The following is a 16,989-nucleotide window of genomic DNA, read 5'->3' on the forward strand; positions in this document are numbered from 1 at the left end:
TGTATTTGTCTCTTGAGAAATAGCGTCTTTTGTTCACTTATAATTACTATAGAGCACATACACAAATATTTTTCTTGCTCTTGAGCTCTTTAATATACGTATCTCTGCCATAGATTAAGTTGTAAGTGAAAATGTACAGGTAATCCAAATAACTAATAACAACACTGGCTACCACTTCTTGAGCACCTACACTTTGTATTACCTCATTCACCCTTCAGAACAATGGAATGCAGCTTGTCTGGAATTATCCCATTTTATAGGTAATGAAACTGAAAGTTATAGAGTTGAGCAGCTAATAAAGAACAGAACTGAACTCCCTGACTAAAATGTGCTCTTTCTAATCTGCTACTCTGAAGACGTTCAAGTCAATTTAGTGTACATATACACACACACACACACACACGCATATATATATATATATATATATATATACACACACACACACACACACATATATATAATATCATGTTTCATAAACTTTGGTTTGTTGGTACAGTGCCCCCAACTAATGTCTTTTGCTTATTCACATTTTTTACTGTAAAAGTAATCATTGCAATAGAAAATTTGGAGAAGCTAGAAAAGTTTTTAAAAAAAATCATTGGTAATGCCACTACCCAGAGACAGTCACTGTTAATAGTTTATGATATTAGTTTAACATGAATTTGGAAATACAGTTGGAACTTTGCGCAATGGCAGTATCGTAGCCAATGAGGTTTATCCGAGGCATGATTGTTCTAATTGAAAGCTTAAATGCAGTTGAAATTTTGTTATATTAATAGTTTTTTATTATTCTGGTTTTGTTTTGTTTGTTTTACTTATATTGAGTAGATTCCTATATCATTAAAACTTCATAAAGCCCATCTTAATGGCTGTGTAATTTTCTGAAGTAACACTGGGCTAAAATTTCATTAAATGTTCACCTGTGATTGCCTTTTTAAAAATATTACAACTATGAATTTTTAATGTGTCAGAAATATTTCTTATATTGTTTATTTTGTCCATTGTCTACTAGAAAATACAGTAGAATTAAAAATTTACTTTAAAACACTTGTTTGTCTTCTAGGAATGATGCAAAAACTGTCAATGTGATCACAACTGCCTGCTTCTCTAAGGTCACTAAGGTGAGTGTCGGGCTGTATGGAGACACTGTCTGTGAGTGGTCTGCTTCTCTGGATAGAGGGTGAAGAAGACGGTATGTGAGGAACAGGTAGTGTGCGCATGTGCAGTTCATGTTTACTAATGCTCTCTTTGTGCTTAGGTCACTTCGATCTGTGCTTTAGAGGAGTCAAGCAAATTAAGGAGTTTTTTAAATGCTTTGTTTTAAATGATAGTCTTAATGTTTCTTTTGTTTTCCCTGTAATTTTTGGCTGTTCTTTTATTAGGCTCAGGCACAGTTGGAAGAAATTTAAGGACATGTTTAACTTTCTATTAGAAGGGCTGTAATATCACTTTTCTTATGGGGGATGTAGAAATTCTTGACAGTTTACTTAAAGGGTAACAACTACCGTGTTTCTCCGAAAATAGGACCTCGCCGGACAATCAGCTCTAATGTGTCTTTTGGAGCAAAAGTTAATATAAGACCCAGTCTTACTTCACTATAGTATAAGACTGGATCTAATATAATGTAATGTAATATATAATATATACCGGGTCTTATTTTTCTATAATATAAGGCCGTGTATTATATTAAATTTTGCTCCAAAAGACGCATTAGAGCTATTGTCCAGCTAGGTCTTATTTTCGGGGAAACATGGTACTATGTAGAGCCCGGCTGTTTTTATCTAAAATTTTTTTTTGTTTTAATTACTGACAGCCACCAGTATCAGTAGGTTTTAAAATATTTCAAAAAATACTGCTTTCAATCCATGGTTCGTTGAATACATGGAAGCAGAGGGCTGACTCTTTGCATTGACCTATGTCATTTTATATAAGGGACTTGAACATCTGTGGGTTTTGGTATCTACCAGGGTCCTGGAACCAATCAGATACTTAGGGACGAAAATTATGTAGATATAGATATTGATACATATATACATATACTGGGGTTGCCAAAAAAATACACATTTTAAGAGATGTTAATCTATGTATTACTTTTCGAAGTTGAATTGAATTACAACTAGATTGAAGGACAACGACTTGGAGCTGATGGGCCCTGGAGAAACACACTGTTGCGCAATATTCCCCAATTAAAAAAAAAAAAAAAAAGATGGCGTTAATCAAATGAATGCTAGCATCATTCATTGTATTACAATTTTAATACAATTTTTTCCTTTTTTAAAATGTGTATACATTTTTTTTGGCACCCTCTATGTATATATGTTTAGGGTGAATAGCATAAAAACATTATGCTTTAATTAAGAAAAATTAGCCCATGTCTCACCACTCTCTCATTTTTTTTCTTCAGGTCCTAGTTTGTACATATGTGTAAAATGTAGACAAAAGCATTTATTCTTTGTTGTAAGCTGGGATAAGTAATAGACTGTTCTCATTGGTCTTTAGATATTAGTTGCTGCTTTGACATTCTTCCTGGGGAAAGATGAAGAGGAGAAACAGGACAGCGACTCAGAATCAGAGGTTAGTTTAACCATAAATGCTTCGAATTTTATAGTTTGTCAGATTTCATTATTGCTGTCATGACAGATTGTAAGATCCATGACTGCTCAAGTTAGAAAGAAACTCATGTTACCTTTATTCTTTACTGAGTTCTGTCATGCTGAGATTTTATTCTATTTAGAATTTGTCGCTTACATTCAGTAAGATTGATTAAATAACTAATAAAACTCAGATTCATTCAACTTTGTTCTTAGTTCAAAACACTGTCTATATCTTACTATTTAAACTTAGCATGAAAATTGCTGCGGACATATTTTTGACGTAGAGTGACGACATCATAGAAGTTTAGAGTGGGGAGAGGGAGAGGAGTAATATCATGGCATCTTTAAAAGGAAAATTCAAGGTTTCTGATGTTATGAGATTTTCTTTATTAAAAACTGTTTTTTATTAAAATTAAAAAGAAATTTCCCTTCCCATTTTAGCATTTTGGTAAGAATACCAGAATAAGTAACATCTTCTAATTTGTTATTGTCTTATTAAATAACGGATGAACAATACATTCTTATTGTAAAAAATTTCAGACACTATAGCTAAAATAAAAGTTTTCTTGACCCTGTCTTACGTATTTCCACTTCCCAGTTCCTTCCAGATAACCATTTCGTTTCTCATGCGTTTATATATGGATGTGTGTACACATTGTCTTATGTAATAGGTTTTTAAAATATGTAAGTTATATCTGTATTATTCTGTCATTTGCTTTGTGTGTATCAATATATATTAATGTACCAACGCATTTAAATCTTCTATTAGTACATATAGGTCTACCTCAATACTTTTTGGTTTTATTGTTTGTTTTAAATATGGAACGCTTCATGTCATCCTTGCAAGGGGCCATGCTAATCTTCTCTGTATCATTCCAATTTTAGTATATGTGCTGCTGAAGCGAGCACGCTACCTCAATTCTTTTAACCTCCACATAATATTTCTGAATATGAATGTATTATAGCTTAAGCATTTCCCTATTCATAAATATTTGTTTCCAGTTTCTTTTTTCAAATAGAAACAAAATTTCGTTCTGTCTATATATTATACTTTAATAAAAATTAAAGCAAAACATAAGAACAAAAATCAGTGCAAGTGAAAAGCTGTGTGTGTGCCTATTTATGCACATGGGCAAATATATTTTATTGAATTTTAAAAGTCATGTTCATTTTAATAGCTGTGTGCAAGGAGTATATAGTACAAAGAAGTGGTTGAAAGGATTACTCTGCCTCTGTGCAGCTTTTCCTTGTTTACCGTTTTACAAAGTAGTTTCTTCTTCAGGATGAAGGACCAACAGCAAGAGATCTGCTAGTGCAGTATGCCACAGGGAAGAAAAGTTCCAAACACAAGAAAAGATTGGAAAAGGCTATGAAAGTGCTCAAGGTGAGACTTGGACCTGGGAAATGAAATAGGAATCATTAGAATGCAGAACATGTATTTTTTAAAAGCAAAAGCTTTTAAGAATTTGTAATTAAGAAATAGCATTTTTGAAAACCCTAGAAATGTGTGATGATTTTTTAAGTACTAATTTTTTAGATGAATAAATGTTTTTAGCTCTAGCAAAATCTGTAGCTCTAATAAACTAATTTGATTAAATTTACTTTTCACTTGTTCTGATCAAGATGGCCTGCAGTAGGTTATCTTTGCCAGATGTGTCTTCTCAGAAGAGTAATAATTATTCTGAAAATCATCAGTTTGGCCACTGTGTGTTTAATAATGCTTATATTTCCAATTTTTAAAAATTCTCACAGGTGCTAATTGCTGGAACATTCCCAAGGTTTAATCTTAAAAGACAAAAACCACCTTTATTTCTTCTAGTTGAAAGAAAGTTTTTTGGAACCAAGATTTTTTTTTTTTAAGTAGTATGGTGGATTTGATAACAGCCTTTAGCACATAAACACATTTAACCCCATGGGCTTCATCACTATAGTTCAGAATGTAAATATTTTTCCTCTCCCTTTCTTTCAGAAACAAAAGAAGAAGAAAAAACCAGAGGTGTTTAACTTTTCAGCTATTCACTTGATTCATGATCCCCAAGGTACTATAATTATGACTTCCCAAGTTCCTTGCTAGTCTGCTCTCTGTCTGTTTAGTTTCCTACCTTCTGAGTTACCAGGGAATATAAGATCCCTGGCACTTAATAGACAATCAATAAATACTTAGTTTTTTCTAGTTGGTCATAACCTAGAAAATTATATTCTGAAGCAGGGATCCCCAGTCCATAGCAAAATAAGAAAAATATGGAAGAACAGCTCTCTCTGCAGTTTATGTCTTTAACAACACAACAGTGACAGGGCATTGTGCTTCACCAAATGAAAAATTGACCATCTTTTATTGGTTCTGTTTTTTTTTTCAGTTGGTCTGTATAAACCAAAAGTTTGGGAAACCCTGTTGTAGAACACTTGTTCTCAAACTAGAGTGCATATTGGAATCACTTAGAGAATTTTTAAACTGTACTGATGCTGGGTCCTGTTCCCAGAGGCTAATTAGTTGGTATGGGATGCGGCTGGACAGTGGGACTTTTAAATGTTTTCTGTAGTCTACTGTACAGCAGTGTTTGCTGACTCTTCCTCTAAGTCAGTGTTTCTCAAACTTGAGTGTACATATAAACCACCTGGGGATCCTGTTAAAGTACAGATTGATTCCGTAGGTCTGGGATGGGGCCTGAGGTTCTGTGTTTCTAACAAGCTGCCAGATGGACCAGCTGCTGGTGGTCTGCAGAACACACTTTAAGAAGCTGAAGTTGTAGAACTATTCAATGGAGTACCTATTAAATAATCAAGACGGCGATGCTAAAAATGTTGGAATTCTTAAGACTTAACTTTGGGCCCCACTGGAGTTATGTTTACTGTGTGTGAATCTTCACCTTCTGTTGTTTTTACCATCCTGGCTCAGCAGAGTGATTTCAGGCACAGCCATATCAGTCACCAATCTTAAGTACTGCCTTTCTCTGTACCTGTTAGATAATGTTGTACAGACCATGGACCCACAGTGTACTTCTCTGATATTCTCCTTTCCAGATTTTGCAGAAAAACTACTAAAGCAGCTGGAGAGCTCTAAGGAGAGGTTTGAGGTGAAGATGATGCTCATGAACCTCATCTCCAGATTGGTGGGAATTCATGAGGTTTGAGTTCCATTACATTTCCTTGGTGAATATTAGAAGTAGAATTGTTCTTGGTAAAAGGGAAGCAGTAGTGTAATTTATCCCCCAAGCCATTTAAATCCATACAGTTTACAGAAGAATAAAATCTTCCACTCTGAAAATAGCTGTTTTCATCATTTTGTTTTCTTATCAATAAGTATGGATGTTAAATTGTACGTATATTTGGTTTATGGACAAGCTATTTTATATTGTATTTTTCTACTTTATTCAACTTTGTTTTACATATACATTTTTTCCAAGCCAACATAACCCTCATATTTTTATTGACTATTACTACATTTTGCAGCTTTGTTTATCCCTTCATAGCTTTGCTGACTACCAGACCCTTCTGGTAGGAGAGTATCATGTTTCCAAAACTGAATTCTCTGGTCATTTATTTTATATTAAATTAGATTGCAATAGCTCCTTAGTAATGTAATATATGTGTATTGTGTATGCATATGGGAACTTCACACATACTCTTAGACCAACTGCCATTGTAGAAAAGGAGAGTTTGCCAAAAATTTAGGCCATAAAGAAATGACTGCTGAGGATGGATGTTCCCTCTCATTTTGTTCTTGTGACTAGTGCTGCTCTGAACATCAGTGAATGTATTACTTTATTAAAAAAATTTTAAAAAATGAAACAAGAAAGGTAAAGCAGGCTTACTTATTGAAAATCAAACCATATATACTCATAGACATGTCAGGTTAAAAATGAAAGTATACATGAGTGACAGCACTCATTCCCTTTCTCTAAGAAAAATTTAATAAATTGCTTTTTATCCATGGGCTGTAGTTCTATAAAGCAGGATTATCAAGTCAGTTCTTGATACGTTTATGCAGTAATCTTATATCAGACCTGAATTTTAAAGTTTCATAGGAAAGCAGAAGTGATTTGTAATTGATGCATGCTTTGATGGAAATGACACCAGAATTTCACAACTGACTACAATTGAACATCCATCTTTATATTGAACCCAAGTCTTCCATTACTTCTCTGGCCCTGGTTTTGCTCTGTGGCTAAAATAGAAAAAATTAATTTATACTCACATGATGAACTTTGAATAAATTGAGTCCATCTCCAAAATTTCTCTTCTTGAAGTTAAAGATTGCAATTATTTTAATAACTGGACCCGTGTGCAACCTTTATTTAGGTAGCCTTCAGAGTGGAAGTGTTTTCTCAGTAAAGTATGGAGCTCAAAGTAATATCTCCAGTGGGGTTGGACTGGTATGCAATAATAAAACTAGAAGTGTGGGTTTTTTGAAGATCAGATTATACTAGATGTTATTGAAATTTTTTTTTTTAATTAAAGTTTATTGGGGTGGCAATGGTTAGTAAAGTTACATGGGTTTCAAATTATTCAGATTTGAATGACTATTTTGCCCATTGCTTTGGAGCCTTAATATCAATGCTTTTCCTTCCTATAATCCTCGTTATCTTTGAAGACTGAAAAATGAGTTCTACAGCTACACTAGGTTTAAAAGTAAAGGATGTTGCGTTTTGGTTACCTTTCCCCTCCCTGGTTTATTCTGCATACTCTTTCTTGTTCCTTGATATAGTGCGGATAGCAGCATAGCCTTCCTTTCCTTGATTAAAACAGCACATTGAATTATCCTGGGGCATCAATGCCTGTTGAGAAAAAAACAAAAGTAAAAAGCAATTCCCAACTAGTTGAGCTTGGTGATATACATGCATTATGGAGAAATGAAACTCTACAGCTTCAGTTACATATATACTAAAATCAGTGCATTCTGCTTTCCACAGCTTTTTCTCTTCAACTTCTATCCCTTTGTGCAAAGGTTTCTGCAGCCCCACCAAAGAGGTAAGCCAGTCACTTGCCATGTTCCTTTGGTTGTGTTGGGTTAGAATAACCATCTAGTCTTTTGTTCTGGAATTATTAAAGATAAGAGTTAGGAGTGAGGTGTGTTCTGTTTCAGAGAAGAAGAGGGAAACCCGTATGCTTTCCAAAATCTGCCATGGGTTGGTTACTTGTCTGCTTGTCAACTTTAAGAAACAGTTATTTTGGGGGGGAAAAATTGGTTTCTCAAAGCAAGTCTTTTGTACACTAGTCCCCCATTAGTGAAGGTTTCATTTTCTGCGGTTTCAGTTACCTGTGGTCAACCGCAGTCCAAAATATTAGATGGAAAATTTCAGAAATAATTCATAAGTTTTAAATTGCATACTGTTCTTAATAGCATGATGACATCTCTTGCTGTCCCATTTCATCCTGCCCAGGACGTGAATCATCTCTTTGTCCAGCGTATTTACGCGATATATGCTCCCGGCCCATTAGTTCACTTAATAGCCATGTTGGTTATCAGATCAACTGTCAATGACATCACAGAGCTTATGTTCAAGTAGCCCTTATTTTACTTAAAAATGGCCTTAGATGGCAAGAATAGTGATGCTGGTGGTAATTTAGATATACTAAAGAGAAGCCATAAAGTGCTTTCTTAAGTGAAAAGGTATGTACAGTATAATAAGATATTTTGAGAGAGAGACCTCATTCACATAACTTTTATTATTAGTGATTGTTGTAATCTCTTACTGTGCCTAATTTATAACTTAAACTTTGTTATATGTAGGTATGTATAGGAAAAGACACAGTATATGTAAGGTTCGGTACTATCTGGTTTCAGGCATCCACTGGGGATCTTGGAATGTATCCCCTGCAGATAAGGGGGCACTACTATTAGACTTAAATACTCATGGAAAATTCTAAAAAAAGAAGTTTGAGCTTTTACTGTAACTTTATAATAGATGTCAGGATTTTTATCTTCCTGCTTTCCTTGTTCTTATGTGTATACTCAATTAAAAATAGCATAAAAGCAGGAAAGAAGAGATAGTTGTTTTGCCTTTGAACTTGAACTAAGGTCGGAAGGAAATGAACCTTTATTGAACATCTAACATGAGTGAAGGACTGTGCTGAGTGTTTTACATACATCATCTCATCTAAGTCTTACTTCAGTCTTGTGATGTGTAGAAAGAAAAAGACCAAGGTCACTCAGCAAATAAATGACAAGTTAGAATTTACCTCACTTCTTTCTTTCCCAGAGGCCTTGTTCTTTGTATATACTGCCCCTTTGAAGGGAGAGTATGTGTATATATGTATGTATGTATTTATTCATTTATTCAGTGATTTCTAGGCTGGGCACTGCAGTAGACACTAACAACATAAAGCGACATCCTCACCTTCATAGAGCTTACCTATGGAAGGAGATCCAAAGAGTGCTCTATATAATTTGTCTAGATGAAGATAAGTATTTTGAGGAAAAAGGCAGCAAAGAGTAAGGGCAGCAGAGAATACTGGGGCAGATTCTGTTTTAGAATACATGGTCAGGAAAGACTTTTTGATAAGGCAGCGATTAAGCAGGGACTGCAGGGAAGCCAGGCAGGTATCTGGGGCTTGGGTGTTCCAGGTGGAAGAGCAGCAATACAGCATTAAGGCCAGAATGTGCTTGCCATGTTGCATAGCTCTGAGAGGCAGAGCAATAGACTGTGACCTTTCTGATCTCTTATATTTTTAGAAGTAACAAAGATCCTTCTGTTTGCTGCGCAAGCGTCTCATCACTTAGTACCCCCCGAGGTGAGAACTCTCATTTATTTACTTTTTTCATCACCAAAAAGGATTTGTTCCCCTAAAAGAAAGCATTGCAATTTCGTACATGCAGACAAAGTGAGCCAGGAGCACACGCGAGTTGAGAATTCTTGAAATCTTCTGCCTCGACCTAGTGCATGCGTAGCAGTGCCACTATTCAGTGTATCATGGGGGCTTTTCCCACATGGATTACTGTTCCTCCTGCCCTCTTTTTTTAAAAGTGAATAGAAGAGACACTAACTCTTATGGAGATATACACAGAAGTTTAATTACAGAAACAAAAAAAGAAATTACTATAGAAAGTAAATTTGTTATGGACAAATTGTTGAGAATTCTGATTTTGTTTAATTGCCACATTTTATGATATCAAGAATATAAGTAAATTTATAGTGATTATTTTTCAAAACTGGTTATTCTTTCTTTGATTAAGACAGTATTTGGATCAGATTATCCTGGGTCAAAGCCATTTATTATTAATCCATAATGGAAAACAGTATTAAAGGAGAGCAAAATGTAATCTGAGGATACCCAAGAAGACTGAAATCCAGAATGGAGTATTTGTATCTCTGTCTTCCTCAGTCTTGATTCCTCTAACTCCCAACCCGAAGGTGGCATGCTGTTTTGCCTACTGTGAATTATGGATTGTTCTTCATCCTCAGTTGTCTGAACGGGCAGACATTTCACCAGCGCTCTTCTCTTCTTCCCAATGCAGATCATTCAGTCCTTGCTCATGACTGTGGCCAACAACTTTGTTACTGACAAGAACTCTGGGGAAGTCATGACAGTAGGGTACGTAGAACATGGCTGGAGGCACTGGGTATGTTTATAATAAACTAGGTTTGCTTTACGTGACCAAGGTACAAGATTTCAGCTGGCAACATGGCCTCTGGGAAAGCAGTTTAAAATATACTTCAGTCTTCTCAGGAAGTGTCTGGTATTTTGATTTTATTGGTCAGAATTTTGAGGAGGGAGCCAGAGAAAAGATATTTTGTGTCTGTAATCAACATTTTGTTATTTTACTAGCTTTAGTCTTTCAAATGAATGATTGTTTGGCAATCTAAGCTTTTTTCCTCCTGTCTCCTACCTTAAATTCATCTCTTCCCCTGGAATAAATGATGTGTTATGGAATCACTCTTTAATCCTTAGGCAATTCAGTGGCTCTTTTGATTCATTCAAAAACACTTAATGACTGTGAGCACAGGTTTCACGATTGTCTAATATGTCCCTATAGCTAAGCAGTATGTTAAGAGTTGCTTTTTATGGAATTTTGCTGGGATAATAGCCCTAAAGACCTTTAACTTTTCTTATTTGACCTAGTTCCTTTTGCCCTTAGAGTTGGGGAGTAAATGCTGCCATTATTTACTTTACAAGGAAGATACTGTTTCTTATTCCATCAGTAGTGGAAATGGTAAGCTGTCTGATACAAGAGCCCTCTAAGGCTGCCCACCCTCACATTCTTTACCAAACTGCAGTTTTAGACACCTAAGCCCTATGAAACCCAACTGCTCTTCCTTCTGATGTGGTCTTTTTAGGAAATCTTCTTAGGTTGAACCAAATGAAATTGCTGTTTGGAGTTTTGAAATTCACTTTTCCTTTTCTAGAATCAATGCAATAAAAGAGATAACAGCTCGATGTCCTCTAGCCATGACTGAAGAACTTCTCCAAGATCTGGCTCAGTATAAAACACACAAAGATAAGAGTAGGTTGCATATTATTCTTTGTAGACCAAAGAATATAGAGTGATTCATTTTTTATCTCAATAGATTCTTTGCTCTGGATTTCTAATTAAAGGTACTGTTTTACAGATGTAATGATGTCTGCTAGAACTTTGATTCAGCTCTTCCGAACACTGAATCCTCAGATGTTGCAGAAGAAATTCCGGGTAGGTAAAGCCTGCATATGTTGATCTAAAGGTATGGTTCCAGAAGATGAGAGGAATTTTCTACAGTTTGAGTTTTAGTATTTGTGATGCTTCCATTATGAGTGTTGGAAATATGTGTAATTTTATTCTTCAAGTTCAAACTACAATTGATTGAATACCATTGCCTTAAGTATTTTGTGGCTGGCACGTGTTCTTTGATGATGACTGAATCTTCTAGTCAGGCAGTTTCATCTTGAAAGCTTTTGACATCATTAACAGGTTGGAATCCCAAAAATCAGTCAGTATTGAACAGGCTATTCCTCAGCCAGTTACCACCTCTTTGGGAGGAAAGGGAGATGTATGTCTGTGACAGGAAGGGACATGGTGATGTCAAGACTTAAGAATTGGAACAGTTATTTTCTAATGACTGCCAGTTTCCTGATCAGAGGAGAACAAGAAAATAGTGGGCAGAGTTCTAGCTGAGGGATTTACTATGACCCAAGTGGACTGTTACTATTATTTGATTACTTCCATTTTTTTGTGATTCTCCCTTCGAAATTCATAATCATAGAGAAGCCTTTTCATGAATAATGTTTTGCAATTTAAGGACCATATTTAAAACAATTTCCTTTCCTTTAGGGTAAACCTACGGAGGCCTCCATAGAAGCAAGAGTGCAAGAATATGGAGAATTAGATGCTAAATATTACATTCCAGGAGCAGAAATTCTGGAAGTTGAAAAAGAAGAAGAGAGTGATGAAAACGATGAAGGTTCATTTTCATTTCACCATTACTCAGGACAAAATCACTCCTGTATCTTTATTGACCTTGAAATCTTTATGCTGTTTGAACATTCATTCAACAGATTTTTATTGAACAATGACTAGTGCCAAGCACTGGTAAAAGCACTGGGGATCAAATGGGCATGGTTCCTGCTCTTAGGGAACTTACATGATAGTGTAGGAGGTGTCTTTTCACGTCCTACAGGGTAGCTGCCCCTTATCCAGTGTATGCTGGGCACTTGGGAAAGATAATGGTTTTTTGTTTGTTGTCTAGAAAAAAAATGACGAGGATTACTCCTTAGCAATCCTCCCAAAGTCTCCTGTTGAAGGAGAACGCTTGTTAAACTTGTTGAAGAATTCTTGAGGAACTCCATTCTGATTTCTAAGGTTCGCCTTTATTACATCGGTTGCTGAAGTCCTGTCTTCTTCCTGTTTCAACAAAGCTTTCTTAAGCATTAGCTGTGGGCTGGTCACTGTCAATGCAATGGTGAATGATATGGTTCCTGCCCTTCGGGACCTTTCATAAAGAGCTGAGTAATAAAGTGTTAACAGGATTTATGATTGGAGTGGGACATGAGGTCAGGAGAGAGGTCAGATCTACCTCAGAGGTTCAGAAAAGGCCTCAAGGAGATGGTGACCCATGAACTGTATTTTGAATTGTGAGGAATGGCACAATAATGGAGACTTTCCAGGCAAACTGAGCAAAATCCTGAAGGATTTCAGGAACTATTGCAGTATAGGATACAACGTGGAATATAGCAAAATATCAGACTAGAGATTGAGTTGGGGCCTTACCATGAGTGGTTGTGTATATGCCATACGAAAGAGCTGGGACACTGTCTTGTAGAACATGGGGAACCCCTGAAATTGCAGGTATCTGTGATTTTAAAAGCTTACTGGGGTGGCTCCATTCAGAACTCTAATACCTCTTTATTGAGGTGTCTACAAGATTCTTTTATATCCAAAATCTTCCACTTCAGTTCTCTAAATGACCGTTTCTAACTAGTTTCTAAAAATATGTATTAATATGCTTAGATGAGTTAGATACTTGCTGCATGGCCAAGATAAATGAACAGTACAGTTTCGATGGACAGTTTGGTGGAAAGAACATGGGCTCTAGAGTCAGACACGATTTTCAGGATTTCAGTGCAGACTACATTTTCTAACAGTGTGGCTTGGGGCAGGCTACTTAACTCGAGAGTCTGTTCCTCTTCTGTTGATTTGTGAGGGTTAGAAAAAGTGTACAGTTTTGGCTCAGGGTAGATACTTGGTCAGTGTTTATTCCCCATTCTTCAATTAAATGGATGTGGCTTACCGAACATAAACATTGCTTAGTTCTTGGTCCGGAGAGCATCTGTTTGAGGTTCATAACCTTACTTTCCTTTGGCTTGATTTATCTCAATTTACCGTGAGTGCTCAGCTTCAGGCAAGCATCCTGATTGTCCGTGTGTGTTTCTCATACAGATGGCTGGGAAAGTGCCAGTCTCGATGAGGAGGCAGCGGATGACGGTGAGTGGGTTGACGTGCACCACTCCTCCGACGAGGAGCAGCAAGAAATCGTAAGTGTCGAGATTTCCCTCTACCAGCACATCGTCACTCTGCTGTTGATTAAGACTTAATTTACGCTGGGCCTTCTTGGGGGTTAAGTTCTTCCTTGAGCCGGTAGCCATGTAAGCCTTTGTTGTGTGCTCTCAAGTCCAAGAGGCTGAACAGCATGCCCATGGAGGAGCGGAAAGCCAAAGCCGCAGCTGTCAGCACTAGCCGAGTTTTAACTCAGGAAGACTTCCAGAAAATCCGCCTGGCCCAAATGAGGAAAGAACTCGACGCTGCCCCCGGGAAAGCCCAAAAGAGGAAATATATTGAAATAGACAGCGATGAAGAGCCCAGGTACAACAGCACATACACCAGCTTCAGTCAGCTCACATGAATGATAATGAAAGTATTAGGGAAAGGAATTCTACCCTTGTTTCATGTTATATTTATTCCTTCACCCCAGGGGCGAATTACTTTCCCTTCGGGACATTGAACGTCTTCATAAAAAGCCAAAGTCTGACAAGGAGACAAGACTAGCAACTGCAATGGTGAGTGAGGCATGCCTTTCCCTAGTTCTTTCAACAGAAAGCAAAGGAATGAAATATGACCCAGAACTTGTGTAGACACAGAATGGCAGTATTTGACTTTAATGTTTTAAATAAAGGTATAATGAACATAGAGTAAAATGCACAGATATGAAGTATTCAGTTAAATGAGTTGTAACAACTAGATAGCCATGTAACCACCATCCATACCTGTTGCAGAGCACAGCAAAGCACTGTTCCATGTTTGTGGTTTCAGGGAGGCTCCTTACATTGATCAAAGTGGTTAGAAAAGCAGGGGAATGTTTACAGGCCTGAATGAAAAGCCAGAGATGGTTGGAGTCTGCCTCTGGCAAGGACTGTGGCTGTTGGTGATGGCACTCTGCTCATATTTCCAGCTTCATTCTCTGTACCCTTACCTCTTTAGGCACCATTTCTACTGAAATGATATGGAGCCACATCATTTGCTCCTCCACACCTTTGCATATACTATCCCTGCTTCCTGAAATGCTCTACCCTTCCTCTCCTACCCCTCACCATGAGTGCCGTCATCCTGCAAAAACAGCTGAGGGGTGTCCCTGTCTAGGAAGTTCTCCAGACTTCACCAGACTGAATTATGACCTTTTCTTCCACTGAGCTCCCTTGCCCCATTGTAATACACCACGGTCCGTTCTCCCCTGCGCTGAGTCACTGGAGAGCAAGGACTGCGCCCCATTCATTTGTGTCCTTGACATCCAGTAGAGCACTTGGCACTGAGGAGACGTTATATTGATTAGATAACTCCTGAAGTGTTTCTGTGTGTGTGCTGATAGGCTGGAAAGACAGACCGAAGAGAATTTGTGAGGAAGAAAACCAAAATGAATCCATTTTCCAGTTCTACAAATAAAGAGAAGAAAAAACAGAAGAACTTTATGATGATGCGGTATAGCCATAATATCCGCTCAAAAAATAAGCGTTCCTTCCGAGAAAAGCAGGTGAGTTCAACTTGAAGCTTGATTGGCTAGAATACTACTGTCTTTCTAAGACTCCTTTACATTTGGGATGGACTTGGCCTTCTAAAGACCTAGGGTTCTGTGCATCTTGGGATAAATGGGAAGTGTCACTGGAGAGGTGGGAGGTAGGTAGGGCATGGAAATCCTGGACCTGACTTGGTTGGGATTCATCTGTGTGACCAAAGGGGAGTCTGTTTTTCTCCTCTGTAAGTAAAAGGGTGCAGCAAGCTAGATGATCTCTAAGGTCCATTCCCTTGCAAAAATTCTTGGACATTTCTTATGGGAAATATAATAGCAAAATGAACTGAATAAGAATTTTGGAGTGCTTATTATATACATGATACTTTTTTTAAAAAGCAATAATTGTGTGGTAATATCTCAGAAACAGTTTTAGTAAAGCAATGAAAACTAAGTAATTCTGTTGTTTTTATCTTTCTATATGTGCCGTTTTTCAAAGTTTTTGTTTACTGGCCATTGGGATTTCATTTTATCCATTTTCAGTCTTGGATTGTTCTGTGTTGGGCTTATTTCAGTAATTCACTCTAGTGAAACTAATCTATGTTTTAATGTCTTCCTCTACTGGGGGTGTACTGGAGTCTAACTGTATTCTGAAAAATCTCCAGGGAATCAGGTCAAGGGTAAAGTTCCCACATTCCGAACCAGAGTTCAATGCCAGCCCTTCCAGGTTAGCATTGGATGCTAGCCAATGCTAGCTCTTCCAAGGATGGCCCTTCCAGGCCTGACTGTAGTGACCAGCCCTCCAGGGCAGTGCTCTGTGGGAACCAAGTCAGTATTAACTGAATTGAGGTGCCCTTTAAAGTTTACCTGTCTGTTTATGTAATCTCCATAGTTCTAAGCTGTGTTTAACAACATTAGGTAAGTAGTAAAGTGACAGCATTTTGAATAGAAGTTGTTGAAATTCAGGGGAAAGAAAAGGTGCCATTAAGATTTTAAATCTTGCCAATTTAAATTTATAGTTGAATTGATGAATTACATTAGTTTATCTTCACCAGCCCTTTGTAAGAGTTTATGTGTGAGGAAATAGCAGTAATAGTTTGTAGGCCTTGCTTCATTAATGAGGTTTTTATGACATTGCTACATTTTAGCTAAGGGTGTCCCTACACTTCCTACTTCCTGTTTTTTTAGCATGCCTATATTTGCATGATAGAGAAACCTGGCTTTGTTTCTTGTCAGCATATTAATTGAATCAGCATACAACAATATGAACAGGTACTGTGATCAAACCAATTTTACAGATGAGAAAATAAGACATTTATAGATGAGTGTGAGAAGTACCGCCTTAGCCATAGAAATTAGGTTAAAATGAACTTGTTAATTTTTAACTCGACCTTAAGTGTTCCAGTTACTCTGCCTGTCTATAAAGAAATACCAAGGCCTCGGTATGAGCTAAACGCAAGGAATCAATAACTTAAAATCATAAAATTTAAACCTTTAGATGTAGAGCCAGGAACCTCCTCTCCCCGTCCCCCCGTCCCCACTGCCCTCCAGAAAAAAGAAATGAACACACATCTTGTTAAAATTCAAAAGTCAGAGATCTTAAACAGTTCCTAGGAATCAAAGAGTGGTGTTTGGGAATTAATGGAATAGTAGCCATCACGCACTTAAGGTATATATTGACCTTAGTTGTCTTTTTTAAGGGCTTTCATAGGTTTACTTTGAACATTGGTCCTTCTGTCTTCTTTTTCTCCAGATCTTATGTTCTTCATTTTCAAATTTAGGAACCTAGCTCCTGTGGATAGGGGAGGACTCCAGGTGATTAAAGCCTGGAACCAGTTCAAGTAGAATACATAATTCACTACTGTCATCTTACGTACATCCAACACAAAATTAAACAAGTTACAAATTAGCCCATAGTAGTTTTGACTTAAACCACAGTTGTCAGGTTTTGATTTTGAGTTAATTTCTTCATACTTGAGTCATTA

The 16,989-nt window shown here is 37.0% G+C and overlaps 1 protein-coding gene and 2 pseudogenes across 2 annotated transcripts in view; 2 read left to right on the plus strand and 1 right to left on the minus strand.

Annotated features, from left to right (window-relative positions):
• The window catches only part of SDAD1 (SDA1 domain containing 1), a 29,266-nt gene that overhangs the window by 8,401 nt on the left and 3,876 nt on the right, over positions 1 to 16,989 (plus strand). For both annotated transcript variants that reach the window (XM_019720521.2, XM_074324443.1), the window contains 15 exons: positions 1,064 to 1,121; positions 2,500 to 2,574; positions 3,877 to 3,978; positions 4,564 to 4,633; positions 5,616 to 5,719; positions 7,505 to 7,562; positions 9,268 to 9,326; positions 10,051 to 10,127; positions 10,940 to 11,037; positions 11,144 to 11,220; positions 11,839 to 11,968; positions 13,444 to 13,538; positions 13,676 to 13,866; positions 13,976 to 14,060; positions 14,867 to 15,028. In XM_019720521.2, the coding sequence (XP_019576080.2) occupies positions 1,064 to 1,121; positions 2,500 to 2,574; positions 3,877 to 3,978; positions 4,564 to 4,633; positions 5,616 to 5,719; positions 7,505 to 7,562; positions 9,268 to 9,326; positions 10,051 to 10,127; positions 10,940 to 11,037; positions 11,144 to 11,220; positions 11,839 to 11,968; positions 13,444 to 13,538; positions 13,676 to 13,866; positions 13,976 to 14,060; positions 14,867 to 15,028 (1,441 nt within the window). The remainder of the gene's footprint in view (positions 1 to 1,063; positions 1,122 to 2,499; positions 2,575 to 3,876; positions 3,979 to 4,563; positions 4,634 to 5,615; positions 5,720 to 7,504; positions 7,563 to 9,267; positions 9,327 to 10,050; positions 10,128 to 10,939; positions 11,038 to 11,143; positions 11,221 to 11,838; positions 11,969 to 13,443; positions 13,539 to 13,675; positions 13,867 to 13,975; positions 14,061 to 14,866; positions 15,029 to 16,989) is intronic.
• LOC141570328 (U4 spliceosomal RNA) lies at positions 679 to 779 on the plus strand (annotated as a pseudogene).
• LOC141570240 (U6 spliceosomal RNA) lies at positions 3,408 to 3,503 on the minus strand (annotated as a pseudogene).

Source organism: Rhinolophus sinicus, linkage group LG02 (genome assembly GCF_036562045.2).
Source record: "Rhinolophus sinicus isolate RSC01 linkage group LG02, ASM3656204v1, whole genome shotgun sequence".
Taxonomy (NCBI): Eukaryota; Metazoa; Chordata; class Mammalia; order Chiroptera; family Rhinolophidae; genus Rhinolophus; species Rhinolophus sinicus.